General features: G+C 34.5%; 1 protein-coding gene across 2 annotated transcripts in view; it reads right to left on the bottom strand.

The window, feature by feature from the left end:
• LOC106881042 (uncharacterized) overlaps positions 1–5,148 on the bottom strand; it is a 9,856-nt gene extending 4,708 nt beyond the window's left edge. Inside the window, exon 1 of one of the 2 annotated variants that reach the window (XM_014931245.3) lies at positions 3,878–5,148. In XM_014931245.3, coding sequence (XP_014786731.2) covers positions 3,878–4,078 — 201 coding nt within the window. In that variant the 5' untranslated portion in view covers positions 4,079–5,148. Of the gene's footprint in view, positions 1–2,054; positions 3,841–3,877 lie in introns of those variants that run through there. The other variant, XM_014931246.3, reaches the window with a different exon arrangement.
• Between the last annotated feature and the right edge of the window lie 12,829 nt (positions 5,149–17,977).

Below are 17,977 nucleotides of genomic sequence, written 5' to 3'. Positions count from 1 at the left end.
ATATATACATATACATATACATAAATATATATATATATATACATATACATATACATAAATATATATAATATATATATATATATATATATATATATATATATATATACATATACATATATATATATATATATATATATATATATATATATATATAAATATATATATATATATATATATATATACATATACATAATATATATATATATATATTATATACATATATATATACATATACATAAATATATATATATATATACATATATATATATACATATACATAAATATATATATATATATATATATATACATATATATATATATATACATATACATAAATATATATATATATATATATACATATATATATATATATACATATATATATATATATATATACATATATATATATATATATATATATACATATATACATATATATATACATATATACATATATATATATATATACTATATATATATATATATATATATATATATATACATATATATATATATATATGGGAGAATATACAAAAAATAACAACAGACGAGGACAGGTGGTGTAAATAACAAAAGTATATATTAGTATGACGCTCGGGAATACGGAAAGTATGTATATACATATATATATACATATATACATATATATATATATATACATATATATATATATATATATATATATACATATATATATATATATATATATATATATACATATATATATATATATATATATATATATATATATATACGTATATATACATATACATATACATATATATATACATATATATACATATACACATACATAAATATACATATATATATATATATACATATATATACATATACATATATAAATATATATACATATACATATATAAATATATATACATATACATAAATATACATATATATACATATACATAAATATACATATATATATACATATACATAAATATACATATATATATATACATATACATAAATATACATATATATATACATATACATAAATATACATATATATATACATATACATAAATATACATATATATATGCATATACATAAATATACATATATATATACATATACATAAATATACATATATATATACATATACATAAATATACATATATATATACATATACATAAATATACATATATATATACATATACATAAATATACATATATATATACATATACATAAATATACATATATATATATACATATACATAAATATACATATATATATACATATACATAAATATACATATATATATACATATATATATACATACATATATATATACATATACATAAATATATATATATATATATATATATATATTTTTAATAACTTCTTTGACTCTACAAATAAATACCTGAAATTTTGATACAATATAAAGGACATAATGGAAATTAATATGAGAAATGACATCCATTTTCGACTTCGCACGCCCGTGCTCTGTCCATACAACAGCCTCAAGAGTTTCAGACCCCCACTTCTCTGATTTCTCTATTGATGTTCTCCTTCAGTTGCACCAGGGTCTCCGGTTTGTTGATATAAACCCTGCCGTACATGGTGGAGACGTAACCCAACCCCTCCACCCTTTAAATTCTTTTTTTTTTTTTACAGAAACCCACGTTTTCATCTATGGAGATTCCGATTCTGAAAAAAATTGGCGAAAATCGCTCTTCAAAATTTCAATTCCCCACCTTTCTTTATTTTTCACTTTTTTCAGAAATCTTTTTGGGGGAAATACGTAAAAAAATACGGAGATTATGATTTTGAAAAAAAAATTGTTTGTAACTTTCAAGTTTCAGTTTGTAGAAAAAAAAACAAAACAATGAACACTTTAATTTGCTTCACAGAATACCTCATTTTACTGCGATCGAGAATTATAAAACAGTTTCAACAAAACAGAAAAATAATTTTAGTAAATCAACGAAAGATTAATTAATTATATTACATTTCTGATTTCAGGATTTTTTTTGTTCAATACAGAAAGGATGGTTAATGATAATAATTTTAAATCAAAACTTACGACACAGCGAAATCGATATTCCAAAGTCACGGCAACATTTGAGCCGACCAAAGAATTCTGGGATTGCTGATGTGTTTTGGTCAGAATTTTAACGGACCAAAGAAGTGGAACCCATTCAACGTTTTTAGCCGGTCGCGTTAGCAACATCAATTACAAAGGATTTTTGGCAAAGAAAAACTGATAGAAAGGGAGGGAAAGCCGAAACATGCGTTTTTGTGAAAACAATGCCTTCCGTAGTTATTTTATCGAGATAAAAAAGGATCTTACAGGCATTGAAATTATAATTAATGAAAGATAGGAAGGTGGGCGGGGACAAAAGATTTCATATGCGTTTCTCTTAAAGCCCAGTGGAAGCAAAATGGAAACAGCGAAGTATCAATCTGGATAGGTTTCCTTTGAAACAAAGTAACTATTTCAGCTCAGTTTCCAATGAATTGGACAACTTTTCGATCTAGTTATAAATACATTAAGTTCTTAAATTGATTTTTGAGTTATATAAAAATGAACGGACATGCAGTGCATGACTAGCAAGTCTCGACTGCACACCACTGGCCACAAGAAAAAAATCCGAGCTAGTCAAGATTGGGAAACGTGAAGGCCATTCAAAGTAGACCTCGCACATAATTCCAGCAAGATGAACCAACTGCTCATCCCGCAAGAGAAATAATGCCGTTGCTACGGCACCCGCTTGGCAATGTCAACTGGCCTTCATGTTCACCAGATTTGATTAGCCCGGATTTTTTCTTGTGAGGATACCTGAACCAACTGAAGACCCTGGTGCAACTGAAGGACAACATCAATAGAGAAATCAGAGATGTGAGGTCTGAAATTCTTGAGGGTGTTATGGTACAAGTTTTGGACAGAGCGCAGGCGGGCGAAGCCGAACATGGCTGCTGTTTATGCATATTAATTTCCATTATGTCCTTTAGATTGTATCAAAATTTCACTTTCATGCATTTATTTGTAAAGTTAAGGAAGTTATTAAAAACTGAAACCTATCAGTGACTTTTGGGACACTCTGTGTGTGTGTGTGTAGGCAAATAAATCGATAGATAGATAGATAGATATGTTGACAAGGCAACAATGATATTAATAGGAGAGCGACTCAATCAAAGCAGTTGACTCGAGAACATTATTGGTATTACATTATCGACACTTGAAGGGATTTGAAATTAAAACAGCAAATCTCTAAATCATGCAGAGCTGGGAAACACTGTCAGCATTATTGTTGATGCTTACATCATAGCTTACCATAGCGTTGATACTTCTAAATGGATAAAGCAGCGTGGTGGCAGAAAAGTTAGCACGCTGAGTTCAAATTCCGCCCAGGTCGACTTCGTGAAAGAGTAAAAATATACAAAACTTTTCTCAAGTTTAAAATGTGACATGGTTTTGTTATCTACATCGCAATGGTGGGATTTTGTATGTTTGTCAGAAATCAGCTCCTTCTTCAAAGGAAGAATTTAAATAATTAAAAGCAAAAGAGAACACACACACACACGCAAACCACACACATACACAGATGCATGCACGTATACACACATACATATATACGCACATACATACACATACATAGATGCATGCATGTATACACACATGCACATACATGCATGCATACGGATATACTCACATACATACACACATATACATTGTGTGTGTTTTGTGTGAAACAAATAAACAAGAGGGAAGACGAGGCGTGTTGGTGGAAGAAATTCCGAAAGTCGAAACCAATTGTTGACACAATTTTGTGAGACGAGAAACGTTCTTCTTACTAATTGGAAATCATTATCAAAACAGTTAATTATAAACAGTTAATCTCTTACGTGTCTTCCACGGCAATCCAGTTGATTGCTTCTCAGGTTCGTGCTCTCTGAAGAACCGGTTCTCCAAAACTTCGATCTTTGTTGTGGTTCCGTCATTATTCCTTGTGAATTGAGGCTGTTTATAAGAAACCCCAAAAGGACGAGGGCGGACAAACTCTGGAAATTTACAATTAAAAATTTCTTTGGCTTTGAATTAGCCATGGTATAAGAAGAAGAAGAAGAATGGTTGGCAGTGATATTTTATTATTTTTTCTTTCTTTAGTCCTTTTTCGATTTATTTTGCTTTAAGCACGGGTTCCTCCGTTTCGCCTATAATATTACTGGTATTGTTGCTGATAGAGACGGTGATGGTGGTGATGATGATGATGATGTTAGTTGTGCTGTGGATTAACTTCAGTCATCCCTGAATGAGCAGACCTTGGACCAAAAGCATTTCAACCATAACCAATTCGTCCTTTTATATATATCTTGGACTACACTAGATAATGTGTCCTTCCTTTTCTTTTCCTTTGTGACGGTAGAGAATTTGGCCACTGTTTCTAGCAGGTTGGTGTCTGTATTGTGGTTCGCTTGTTGTTAGTGTTGGTGATCATAAATGGTTATCGATGGGGTTGGTGCTTGTCTTCTTAGTGGTGTAAATTGATGGTGGTGGCGGTCGTCATTGGTGTTGTTGATGTTGGTGCTGTCAGTATTATTGGTGCTCTTAACGATGTTGTTGTATGGCTGATTGTTGTTTTTGATGGTTTTTGGTGTTGGTGGTGGCGGTCGTCGTGGAGTTATCAGCAGTGTTGTTAATGAATGATATTTGTTTTGTGCCATCCACGTCCGATCAATTAATTGTGGATCCTAAGTGATTCTATTGTTTTTATTCGTAACAAGCGCTTGCTTGGTCAGATCGTCTGCTAAAGGCAGTAACGGGATATGAAATGCCTTCAAATGTGCACCTCAGCCAGTTAATGACGCCCAAACAAGATGCCTCGGGCTTCTCTCGACTCACTTTACATTTGGTCGGATGATTTACACAGGAATCTCGTTGGCTTTTTGTTTCTTTTTAAACTTATAGAAATAAATAAAGAATAACAAGCAGGCAGACAGACAAAGTTGAATACAATGAATACCGCACTCGTACAAAACGAAAATAATAGCCCAATCTTTCCATGAATTAAAAAGATGGACAAAAAAATAGGAGTTGAAAAAGGAATATTTAATTAGTCTGTAAGTAATTAAAGAAAATTAATGATAATACAGATCCGCCAGCAAGAAAAAACAAAACATTTAATGCATTCTTATTTTGTATTCATTTAAAACAACAGGAATTGTTATTTTCTTTTTATAACGCTCAAGATTTAGACACTATTCAAATATAATATAATATGATATAATATAATAAATATATTATAATATATCATAATATCCCAGCTATAAAAAAAGGAAGAGGAAACGCAAATACTTTCTTTTATTATGGCAATCTTTCGTTTTATGATCTAGTAAGCAAAAGTAAGGAAGTCACTAAAGATTGTAATTTGCCAGAAACTTTGCCGAGAAACCAAAAGTGAAAGAATTTTCTTTGAAATGAAATAAAAGTTATACAAAACCTGATGTTTCAAAACTGTTTTTGTAAAATCAGATTGTTTGTAAATTGCTTTTGATTATTTTTTTATAATTTCTTTAAAAATAAACTAAAATATACAAATTAGACAGGATAATACGAGGGTGTGCTGAAAAGTTACGGGGACGTAAACATATTATTTTTATATATTCATTTTTTACTTATTTATTTTTATTATTTATTTATTTATTTTTAATTGTCTGTCAATGCCGGGGTGATGAGGGGAGTTGAGTGCCCCATCACTTATAAAATGCCCCAATGGCTTGCGCAAGTCCTGTCCTCTGACAGTCAAGCCCGACTCCTTTGCCAAACCAACAGGAGAAGAGTGGGAAAAGGCGCGTACCTGGCGCCTTCATATAACCAGTGCTGTATTCGTTAGCCTAGGAGAAGGAGTACTCCGAGCTCAAAACCCAAGGGAGCAAGGGCCCTGCCGCATTGGCGGACTCCCTTGATAGAGATGGTGACTCGATAAAAATACCGGTTGGTTGCAACTTAAAAACACACCTAATTTCTGAGTGAAAATGCCAAGCAAAATAGATTAAGGTAACGGGGTGAACGGGACTGGAACCAATGGTGAAGGTGCGCACCCGGTAGGTGCCCCACTGTGCAGCAGGGTGGGCCCGGTTGGAATCCAGCAACTGCTAGCCGTGCTACAAAACATAAGTGGAGTAAACAAGTGAACATGATGGTTACGGAGTGTTACTACCGGAGCACCCCAATGGATGCGAATGGCGTGCCTATCAGATGGTACAGAAAACGAATGCAGAGTGAATGGAAGGCAATGGAACTGTTTGAAATTACTGAACAAAGATTTTGTGACGAAGCAAGAACAATACGAAAGAATGGATGGTTAACAGAATTGGAGCGATTAAACAACTATGACGACTTGAAGTAGGAAATGCGAAGGCTGTGGTCAATGAAGAGAATAGACATAATATCAATAGGAATTGGTGCTCTTAGAAGTATCAGCACTCAACTAGCAACGTGGCTGAAAAAGATCGGTGAAAGTGTGAAGGTAGAACACCTACAAAAATCAGCATTGCTTGGAAGTGCAAGAATACTTCGCAGTGTTACCTTAGTCTGTTTGGCTGTGGACAGCTGACACTTTCCATCATACCCAGCAATATAAGCTGTGAGTATTCATATAATAATAATAATAAAATGCCTGAAATTTTGGGGGAGGGAAATAATCGATTACAACGATCCCAGTGTTTCACTGGTACTTAATTTATTGACCCCGAGAGGATGAAAGGCAAAGTCGACCTCGGCGGAATTTGAACTCAGAACGTAGCGACGGCCGAAATACCGTTAAGCATTTCGCCCGGCGTGCTAACGCTTCTGCCAGCTCGTCGCCACCTTAACATCTATAATAATAATCCTTTCTATTATATGCACAAGACGTAGACTTTTTGTGGGAAGGGGGACAATCGATCACAGCGACCTCAGTATTTGACAGGTACTTAGCCTATCGATCCCGTAAGGAGGAAAGACAAAGTCGAACTCGGCGGAATTTGAACTCAGAACGTAGCGGCAGACGAAATACCGCTAAGCCTTAAGCCCGGCGTGCTAATGGTTCTGCCAGCTCAACGCCTTAATAATAATAATAATAACAATAATAATAATAATAATAATAATAACAATAACAATAATTTCTACTAGAGGCACAAAGCCTGAAGTTTCGGGGGAGGGGGTAAGTCGATTACACCGACTCCAGTGTGCAACTGGTACTTGTTTTATCAACCCCGAAAAGATGGATGAAAGGTAAAGTCGACCTCGGTGGAATTTGAACTGAGACTGTAAAGACGGACGAAATGCCGCTAAGCATTTTATCCGGCGTGCTGACGATTCTGCCAGCTCACTGCCTTAAATAATAATAAGAAGAAGAAGAACAACAACAACAACAACAGCAACATTAATAATAATAATAATAATGAATAGAAACTTCAAGTTTCATAACCTCTAATGAACTTGTCGGTTCATAAGTAAAGTCTCTACGAAAGAAAACAAAGAGAAAAAAAACTCCTTGAAAACTTCATCAAATGCAAAGGTCGTCGTCTGTTCTGACAAACTAATTTCACGACTCCAGTTTAGTATCTTGTGATTTGAATAGACATTGTTTAGTAAATTACTTACATTTCAAGTGGTTGTCTACTTCTGGACACCATTCTCTGAATTTAATAAGTCATATGATGATCTCATGAAAAGACAACAAAAATAATTAAAATTTTTCTTCTCTTTTTTTTTCTTCCACATTATTCTAATCATTGTATTTTGTATATTGTTATCGAAATGGGCAGACATCATATTCTATTGTGTTTCGCCCCATGAATAAAACGTTGAGTGGGGAAGAAAGGGCGAAGACATTGACAAAGTTTCATGAAACGTTGAAAGAAATGATCCAAACAATTGAATTCAATTTATCAACGAGGAAAAAAATCATTTCGTTGGTTTGTTTAGACAAGGAAAAAAGAGAAGAAAAATAATATTCCGATGGCAACAACTTCTCAAAGAATGGTTCAAAAGGGAATATTTGTATTATCTTTCACGTAGCAAAACGCCAAAAAAAAAATTAGTTTCGACACTAAAAGCAGGAGACTAAAATCACCGAATAAAACAATCTGCATAGATTTCCTAGTTTTTAAAAGATTTGGATTAAAACAACAGAATCGGTGACAATCGCGAATCAAGGTCAGTAAATGAAGACAAAAGGAATTGAAACTTATCGATATAACTGTTCGATCGTTTCAGTTATTGTATCGTTATACAAAAATATCGATTTATTTTTGACAAGCTACAAACTTTCAATAGTTTCAGACGATCGGCAAATACGAAAATGGCATCGTCAATGAAATAACCCAGTTTGAGATTACCTGGGATTAACAAGTTGTTGTACATATCTTGTCTCCTTGGTCAGTATAGTATGAATGTTATGGCGATAATGAATTCAAACTAGCTTCATGCAAAAAGTTCTCCTATCCTTTACAGTGTTATCTTAAGATATGCGCACATTGAGATGGGAAAGCGATACAAGTCCAGGAGTCTAATGTTAATGTATCAAAGTTGCGATTGTATATGAAGGAACCCACTGCTTTCTTGACCCGGGAGCTGCTAAGACCGTCCTAACGCTATGAATCAAAATACTATAACCATAGTAAAATATTTAACTGTTCTAGTAATTATTTACATTTGATGGATATTTGTCCTCATCTTGTTTGTTGTTAACACAACATTCCGGCTGATATCCCCTCTTCAAACCTAATGTTACTATTATTCAGGTTGTAGTGGTTAAATGTGTATCATGGTGAACAGATACGTTTGAAGTAAAGGCAAATGAGTGAATCGATTCATACACGTAATTCTTGCAACCTGCTATAAGTTGCTAGAAATAGAAACAGGGTACATCTGAAGAAGTGATGTCAGATATGTGTGTCATTTGAACTGACATTTGACAGGAATTTTTAGAGAAGGAAGTGTTAATTTTTACAAGGTCACTGCCTGGAATCGAACTCGGAATCTTGGGGTTAGTAGGCAATTATGGAGTGAATTTTAGGGCTTACAAATCTAATATTTTCCCATCCTTCCTTGCACATGTCTGCACTTGGTCTGCTTAGGAGATTGTTGTGTCCTAGCATGTGTGCTGCTTCTTTTAGTTTTCGTATTTTCCAGTGGTGTTCTCTCTCTATTATTTTAACTTCATCCCACAGAGGGAGGTGGTCTCCATTTTTTTATGAAGGCTGGACGGTATAGCAGCCGAAACGTTGTGTTAACAACAAACAAGATGAGGACAAATATCCGTCAAATGCAAATAATGTACATAATTCCTCATCTCTTAAATATAGAACAGTTCTAGTAATACCTAAAAAAAGATTATGACCGTATCTTTACGACCTTTTCAACATCTAAGCTCTGTGTACCTCTTAAAGCCAAGATCTCTTCTATTTCATTTCTCTTAAAGAACTTCCAACATATTTTACCTCTGGACAATAGATGACTCCTTAACAATGACATTATTGATCATTAACATTCGTTTGCTTTTTTCTTTATCTAAAATAGTACATTGTTTTCGATTAATGTGCTCTTAAACATAAACCGTTTTGCTAAAATAGCTCCCTGTGCAATTCTAAATCCTGGAATCCCCAAACAAGAATTTTGTTTCTTATTTTCTCAACACGAAACAGAAATGTTTCTTCATTGATGAACAATAGCGAACTGGAAATAAAGAATGCGCTCAGAAAACACACACACACACACATGGACAATACCGTGACAAATACATTAAACATTCACTTCTGATAACGAATGCACGTACACAACATTACACCTAAGCATTCACCATTTTCCAAATGACCCCCTTTTAACGAACAATTAAACTTTAAGGCAAATTTCTTTAATTTCAAAACATACCTGTAGTATCTGTAGAGAAATTGTTGCTTCTGTTTATCTCGTGGAATTTTAAATTCTGATTCACGTTTCTGAATTCTGAATCCCTTTCCACCGCGGCACCAGAGCTGCCGGGGGTTACCTACCAATGAAGGTGACAATACTCTCGTGCCTCATGAACTTTTTAGAGTCAGATGTTGCAACTTTGGGGCAAATGTTTCTACTTTCCTTTCTTTTGAACCAGATGTAACGGCTTCCGACAGTTTTCTGGCAACATCTTTTTTTTCCTTTGTAACTAGTCCAAACCTCCAGAGCATCGAATGAACCCGGGTTCCAACATATCCTCAAACACTGATCTCTTCAGGAAGGCACGTTACTCACCATCCGTTGTTGTCACAGATACCAACCAACTCGCTGTATTTTCTATATTTCCTGAAGAAAGCGTCAATATTCGCTTCGCAGTGAACTGTCAACTTTATCATTTTTATCCCTTTCCTTTTCTTGCACCACAAAACAAGGTCAGGCTTTTGGTGGCGAAAACTGGTCAGTGGTATTTACCGTCAAGATCAACAGAGACCTCCCAAGACACATCCCCCACCACTGCCATTTTGGACCTTTTTTTATAGCGTTCACCTTCCCTACAAAACTTTATCCTTTCATTGCTCGACTACTTGTGGTCTTTCACCGTTGTTGATCTCACTTTACCCTCGCCACCATTGCATCTGCCAGGACTCTAAGTACGTTGCTATGACGTCGCAAAGGTGATTGGAGACTTATGCACCTCATCGTTCCGACATTTCGACATTGGCTCAGACCATTGGCCTCTATCTTCCAACGCGTAACTCCATACAGCAACAGAGAAGACTGCAATCTGGAGTACAGAACAAATTGCAAATGCCACAGATTGAACTTGTCTGGTAGTAATATTCTATGGATCTTTGTGAGTCGATCGTCAGCCATTTTCTGGATTTTCATCTCGTCGCCTCTATCGTTAGGCGTCCCACAAAACTCTCTTCAAACTCTTCAGAGGTCCCTCTCCTACTGTAGACGTGGTCGCGCTTCTTTGGTACTGGTGACATACAACTTGTTGCATGGCCGGACGACCGTCGGCGATTAAACCAATAATGCCATCAATCTTTTCTGTGACTTTGAAGAAAAAAAAAAATGCAAATGCGAACAACGAGACTTTTTTTCGGAGACATCGTTAAGAAGAAAACCTGAAAGCTAGCAACTCGTATTCGCAGCCTGGAAGTCACCAACCTCTGCCTGCCTGCCTGCCTGTCTGTCTGCATTCAGGTATTTATGCATGGATGCTTGTACACGTGGATGTATGCATGGCTGTACGTATGTATGTATGTATCAATGCGAATATGCATGCATGTATGTCTGTATGTATGCGTGTATGAATGCATATATGCAGGTATACATGTATGCATGTATGTATATATATATATATATATATATATATATATATATATATATATATATATATATATATCAATATATGAATGCATGTATAAGTGCATGTATGTATGTATGGTTGGATGCAGGTATTTTATCTATGCGTGCATGTAGCAACTTTGTAGAAGCCAACAATCTCGTATTTCCTAATGGTTGAATATTTTTTAAGTTGAATAAAGTTTCTTGTCCTTGAAACGCTTGATCCAACCAGTCCAATAAAAGATGCAGAAGTTGAAGGTGAAACTTGATGTTGCAATTGAATGCAAACACGTGTACGTGTGTGGAGGGGGGGGGTGAATTAATTCTTTCTCCAAACTAATTTTCCTTTTATTTAATGACTCAACCAAATTAAAGGTGTGGTGTTTCATTTCTGTGATTTTTGAAAAACTGCATAAAGATTCCACTGGAAATCACTATGTTAAACTAACTTAACTATCTTCTTTTCAAGCAGATGACCCCTCTAAGTAATTAATCTTGGCGATATCTTTTTCTTCCCAATATGCAAATATGCCAACGAGGGAAGTTCTACACAGTTACTCGACCTCTTAGAAATAAGTCAAATCTTCACATAACACCCTATAGTGTCTTTAAAAAGGCTGTACTGAGAATGGATTTTTCGAATGCTCTGTCAGGCTGACCTCAGGATAAATAACAGCAGCAGCAGCAGCAGTAACTGCAAAGATAATTGCAGACAATTCAGACAATTAACATAAATTGGATCTAATTAAAGAATGGATTCTTATCCAATTTTCTTTAAGAACATCTTCAAGCCTTACTCATTTAATGGTGTTACCATATTTAATGATGAGAGCATTAGAAATAATTATATGGCAATTATAAGACAATATTACTTAATGACAAATAATATTTCAATTACGAATGCAATTCAGTAATTATGGACATGTTGAAACCCTCTTCAGGCTGCACCGTCTCTCTCAAAGTAATGATGATAGAATAACTTAAGTCAATGTAAGATATTTCGTGTAAGAAATTAACACATTTTAGAAAATAAATTACACAAAGTATTTAGAGACGGCATCCACATGAAAAACAATTGTCAAGTGAGTATCAACATATTTAATGTAATATTATACCAAGCAAATTTTTAAAATAAGCGTTTAGATAAAGAAAGGGTTCGCCTTCTACTCTGAACGATTGTGTTATCGCGACTTCAGCCAAGACAATAGAAGTTTTGTATCTAATTAGACAAAATATCTTGAGTATTGTCACCCATGGAATAATTACAATATTAAGAATTAATTAATTTTGTCTTTTCCACATCGCAAAATTATTTATAATTGGTTTTGTAATACTAATTGTATCAAGTATAGGATCTCTATCTCGGTTATTGATTTTCCTATCACCAGATAAATTTAGAGTTATTGGTCTAAGGGAAGTAACTATAAATGATTCTGGTTAAAATACCTGACTTCTTCAGATGCAGTATTTCTAATTAGGGTTATTTCATCTATTAAATTAGTCTGGTATAATTTGTCTCCAATAAACTTTATGCTAAGGAGAAAAAATGGCAGAATCTTTGGACTATTGGTTGAAATATTTGATTGAAGTTGGATTCAAATCACAGCAAGTTCAGTTTTGTCTGTCGTTCTTTAATAAAATACCAATCCAGTCAACAACTACTGTTAACGATCCTTTCTCTCTCCCTCCATCTCTCTCTCTCTCCCTTCTCCCTCCATCTCTCTCTCTCTCTCCCTTCTCCCTCATTTCTCTCTCCTATCTCTCTCCACCTCTCTCTGAATTGTGTTGTAATTCAAATGTCAAGGCTTGTCACTTTCTGTGTTTCGCTGATTCAACCTGACAGCTACGTCAAGGGTAGACATGTTTGTGTAAAATTCTAAGCCCTTTTTAGCCATTCAGTTCACACAAAGATGAATTCATTCGGCTGAGCAATCGGAACCTTATTGGTGTGACTGATTACAAATCCATCAAATGCTTCTGGTACAAGACTGCTTCCTTATTTACTGAAAGGATGAAAAATTGACCTGGCTGTGATCAGAACTACTCTCAGGATATTTTCATGATTTAAACAATCAACAACAACTCTCTGTGTTCTGATTTCAAATCCTGCTGAGATTAATGTTATTTTCCATCCCGACAACAGTGGGGAATATAAAGATCAGCCAAATACTCTGCAAACACATTTGTGGTTAATGCCCGTCATTAGAAATTAATACTTGTATTTAGTAATTAATTACCTAAACATGAAAACATGGACAGCTATTTAAAACTCCTGAAGCTAACCTCATCTAGCAATAAATCTGCTCCTTGAAAGATGTTTAAGAGATAATTACTTCAAATCTTAATTAAAGCAGTCTACATTGGTTGTTAATGCCTTAGAAAAGGGAATGAATGTCACAGCTTCCCAATTTTCTTTTTCTCTACAATATATATTGTGGATTCAATTAACCACATTATGTTAGTGACAGAGCAATATTTGTTTTGGTAATCCATTGAATGCATTTCAAAGTAAATGAGAGTGAGAGGGAGACCAATTCAGCCAGTACATATCCCAAGGTCCAGGATTCTAAAAAGGGCCCTGTGAGAAATTCTAAGGGTAGTTGGGAGTAGGCCCCTTCCCTTTCAGGTAGAGCCTGAGGGTGCCTTGTTCTGTGCCAAGTTACATAGAAGCTGATTTAGTTTCAACTTCTAGCTGAATAATTTAATTTTCTTCAATTTTAGAAAAACCATTCTCTTCTCTGTTACTCTTGAACTTTGTTACATTTTATAAAAACCCTAACTCTAATCATATATGATGATTAGAAATAAATATTAGGGATTAACTGATATTACTGTCTGGCTGAGCAAGCAAGGGGGACAACAGTGAATATTTGTCCAACTTCAATTGCATTCCTGAAGATGCGGATCCATTTGACAGGAAACTTTTGAAATATCGTTTATAGTTCAACGAATGTTCTCCAGATAAAAGTACAAAACAGAAAAGCTTCAGTGTTCTACTGTAGTGTAACCATTAGTTTTGCCCCTTGTATTTCTGAGTTCAAATTGAGCTGAGTCAACATTGAAAATGGACAAACTAAGGACCCATAACATTCTGATTTTGTTGTTTCAGAACAAAATACTACCCAGTTCACCCAGTAATGGTGGATGGGATTGTCCACTGTTACTGGCTGAACTGGGTAGCAGGACTGATAGACTATGATAGTTACATCATAAGCTTATAGACTGTAGTCGTTAAAGAGACTATAATGGGTTTTACATAGAATATGGAAGAAGAGTTTATGAGTCATCAGTTTAAGAAACACCAGGTTTGTTAAACTGATTTCATAAATCCCTAAAGGGATTAACTTTTGGCTTTAATATTCTGAGATTTAATCAAATGATCCAAACGCTTTCCACATGATGTACTATTGGGATCATATGATTGGGTTACCCTGTGAATATGCATTACTAACATTGATATAAAGCCAAAAACTTTGTAGGGAGAGGAGAAATATTGCTCTGAAATGCCAGCAAGCAACCAAAACCTAACACCCACTTCACATTGTTTTAATGTTCACTAGCAACGCCTCACCTTTGGTCTTATTAAAGGTGTTATCTCAGTATTAATATTGAGGAGTTAGGATTACAATATGAAAGATATCAGGGATATCTGATAAAAGGTCATTTAGTGCTTCAAGACAAAGAAATGTCATACAGGCAATGGTATTCACACACACACACATGTATATTAGAGTAGTATAGTTTTCATGAAGCATTGTCCTATTATAATATTATCCTTCTTGTTTCTTTCGGTCTTTTCAATGTGTTACACTTACATCAAGAAAAGTTTTTAACTTGAAGAAATAAATAGAGAGAATGACAAAGAAATGAGTGAAAAGGGAATAGTTGAATCAAAGAAAAAATACGAGAGGGAGAGAGAGAGATGAGGTTATAGTATTAGAGAGTGAAGGGGAGGTAGATATTGTTTTGCATTTGTCTGATGTCAATTCAGGCACGATTGAAATGTTTAACATGATGAAGCAATGTGATGGAGATTTATAAATTTATGCTTTTAAAGAGACATTGATGGATAATTAAATTAAAAGTGAAATTAATAGCTGTGGAACTTACTTTTTTTTTTATGAGTTCCAGACCAAAACCTGTGGTCATGCTGGGGCAACGGTGTTATTAATTTCTGTTTTCTTCTTTGGTTGTTAGGTTCAAATGGTGACCAGTTTTACGAAAGGGATATTACACAGTAGCAGAAGGGAAAGAAGATATGATAGTTACTTAGGCAGGCAGGCAGGCAAGTCGGTAGGTAGGTGAGCCTACTAATGTATCAAAAAGATATGGAAATAGAGAGATATACAAATAGATAGATCACTGGACTGAAGTGAAATGAAAAGAAATATAATCATTCTCTGTTAGTAATAATTTGGACTGAGCCTTGATGGTGGTTGGACAACAAACAGTCAAGTTTCTTCACATATTTTTATTTTTTTTAAATTCCCTCACTTCATGCGATTAATTAAATGCAATTACTGTCTCTGCTTGACTTACACATTTGTTTCTCAAATATGGACAATGAGAAAATGAAAAGGAATATTTTTCAAAAAATGAACGTGTACTACATGTAGGATGTGTCAGCCTCTACAATAATTGCAGTGAAACTACTTCAGTAACAGGTGCATCGTGCCAACAACCATCTTGAGCACCTTTTTGAGCTCCATGTGTCTAACACACATGGACAGGCCTACAAAGTCAGCTCTCATGACTTTCGGAAACATTTTTTCACACTCAAGCATGGAACAAACTTCCTGCATCAGTTGTTAGTTGCCAAGACATTGCATCCTTTAAAACCTCCAAGCTTCCTGAAATTCGCCAACACTACACCTGACATCCCCCCCCCCCCCTCCTCTATAGCATGACTCATACACTGCTCACTTTCCTGACTTTTGTTCATAATTCGATGTACTCTACATGCACCTTTGATGGGTTGTAGTGCACCGCTACAAGAGCAGTCTGGGGGTGATGGGGATGAATCAATTACAACGACCCCAGTGTTCAACTGGTACTTATTTTATCAACCCCGAAAGGATGAAAGGTAAAGAGGTCGATTTTGCCTTTCACCCTTTCAGAGTTGATAAAATAAATACCAATTGAACACTGGGGTTGATGTAATTTGGGGCTAGCACTATTAAAAGTAAAAAAAAAATATAAATAAAAAAAAAGATGATATACTGTATACAGGTGATTCTTAGCTCTGCAAAATAGGGTTTGCATTATATTTGAGATCAATTGTAGTTTAGTAAAGAAAGTCAATCCAATCAATAATTCATTGTATTTATTGTTTCAATGATGAAAAGTCAATGCAATTGTTAAGTGAAATTAATGCAAATGGATGAGTCTTGTGTTTCCAATGTCTTGTTCAACTCAAACAGCTCTCAGACATTACCCAAGGTTTTGTTTTGTGTATAAAAGAAGTGCTTATCACTAACTATGGATGGAACATGTGGAAGAGGTAGACCCAAGAAAACATGGGATGAGGTGGTAAAACATGATCATTGAATATTGAGCCTAATGAAGGTGCTGGCAAGTGACTGAGACATTTGGTGATATGCTGTGCTTGAGAAGACTTGTCAAACCAAGTGAAATCATAATCGTGGCTGTTGCCAGTGTCGTGTGAATGGCACCCATGAAATTGTAATCGTGGCCATCGCCAGTGTTGTGTGAATGGCACCTGTGCTGGTGGCATGTAAAATGCACCCATTACACTCTCAGAGTGGTTGGCATTAGGAAAGACATCCAGCTGTAGAAACCATGTCAAATCAGACTGGAACCTAGTGCAGCCCTCTGGCTTACCAGAATGGAAAGCAGGCATTTAATGATGATGATGATGATGATGATAATATATATATATATATATATATATATATATATATATATAAAAGATAGCCGAGGAGGATTGAGGGTGTTTTGACAGCTATTTATAGGAGGTTAAGCAACCACATTTAGGCCCCCATATAGACTTGCATATCTGATCAACATCTGGGTGGGGAGAACATTGATCTCATAATTCTTAAAACATATTTGCAGAAATACTCTGCAGAATAAAGAATATGTTTGGTCGACAGAATTTCAAACAAAGAAACACTAAATTCCTTGGAGAATTACTGCAGAAGAATGACAATTTCCTAGTTCTTTTTTTTTTTTTTTTGGTTTTTGTTAATTTTTCTTTCATTAAAAAAAGAAAAACAAAAAGGATTTTTGAAGTAAAAACAAACTGGAAGAGAGGATTTCAAGAATTGCCAATTGTTTAAAAGCACATTTTATTTAGTCAAGCAGAAAATTAAAATCACAGGATAATTCAGTTTGGCTATAGTTGAGTGAATTTGGATGCATGTATAGAAATGCATGTGAGAGTGGCCACATGCATGCTTACATGTTATATAGAGTGGGAAAAGATTTCTCTTTAATTTGTTATTTCTGTGTGTGTGTATGTGTGTGGACACAAACTTGAATGTATATACATACACACACACGTACATATCTATAGAGAATTGCAGAAGAAACAATTTCCAGATCTTATGAATGTAAATCTAAACAAGATTACAAAGTTTCACAATTGGGAGTGTTTTTTTTTTTTATGATCAAGATGTTTAAATTCAGGTATCAACAGAGATCTTTTTTTT

Source organism: Octopus bimaculoides, chromosome 18, assembly GCF_046866305.1.
Source record: "Octopus bimaculoides isolate indiv1 chromosome 18, ASM4686630v1, whole genome shotgun sequence".
In the NCBI taxonomy this organism is placed as follows: Eukaryota; Metazoa; Mollusca; class Cephalopoda; order Octopoda; family Octopodidae; genus Octopus; species Octopus bimaculoides.
The sequence above is the reverse complement of the archived record's forward strand: the minus strand, read 5'-3'. Positions and strand labels throughout refer to the sequence as shown.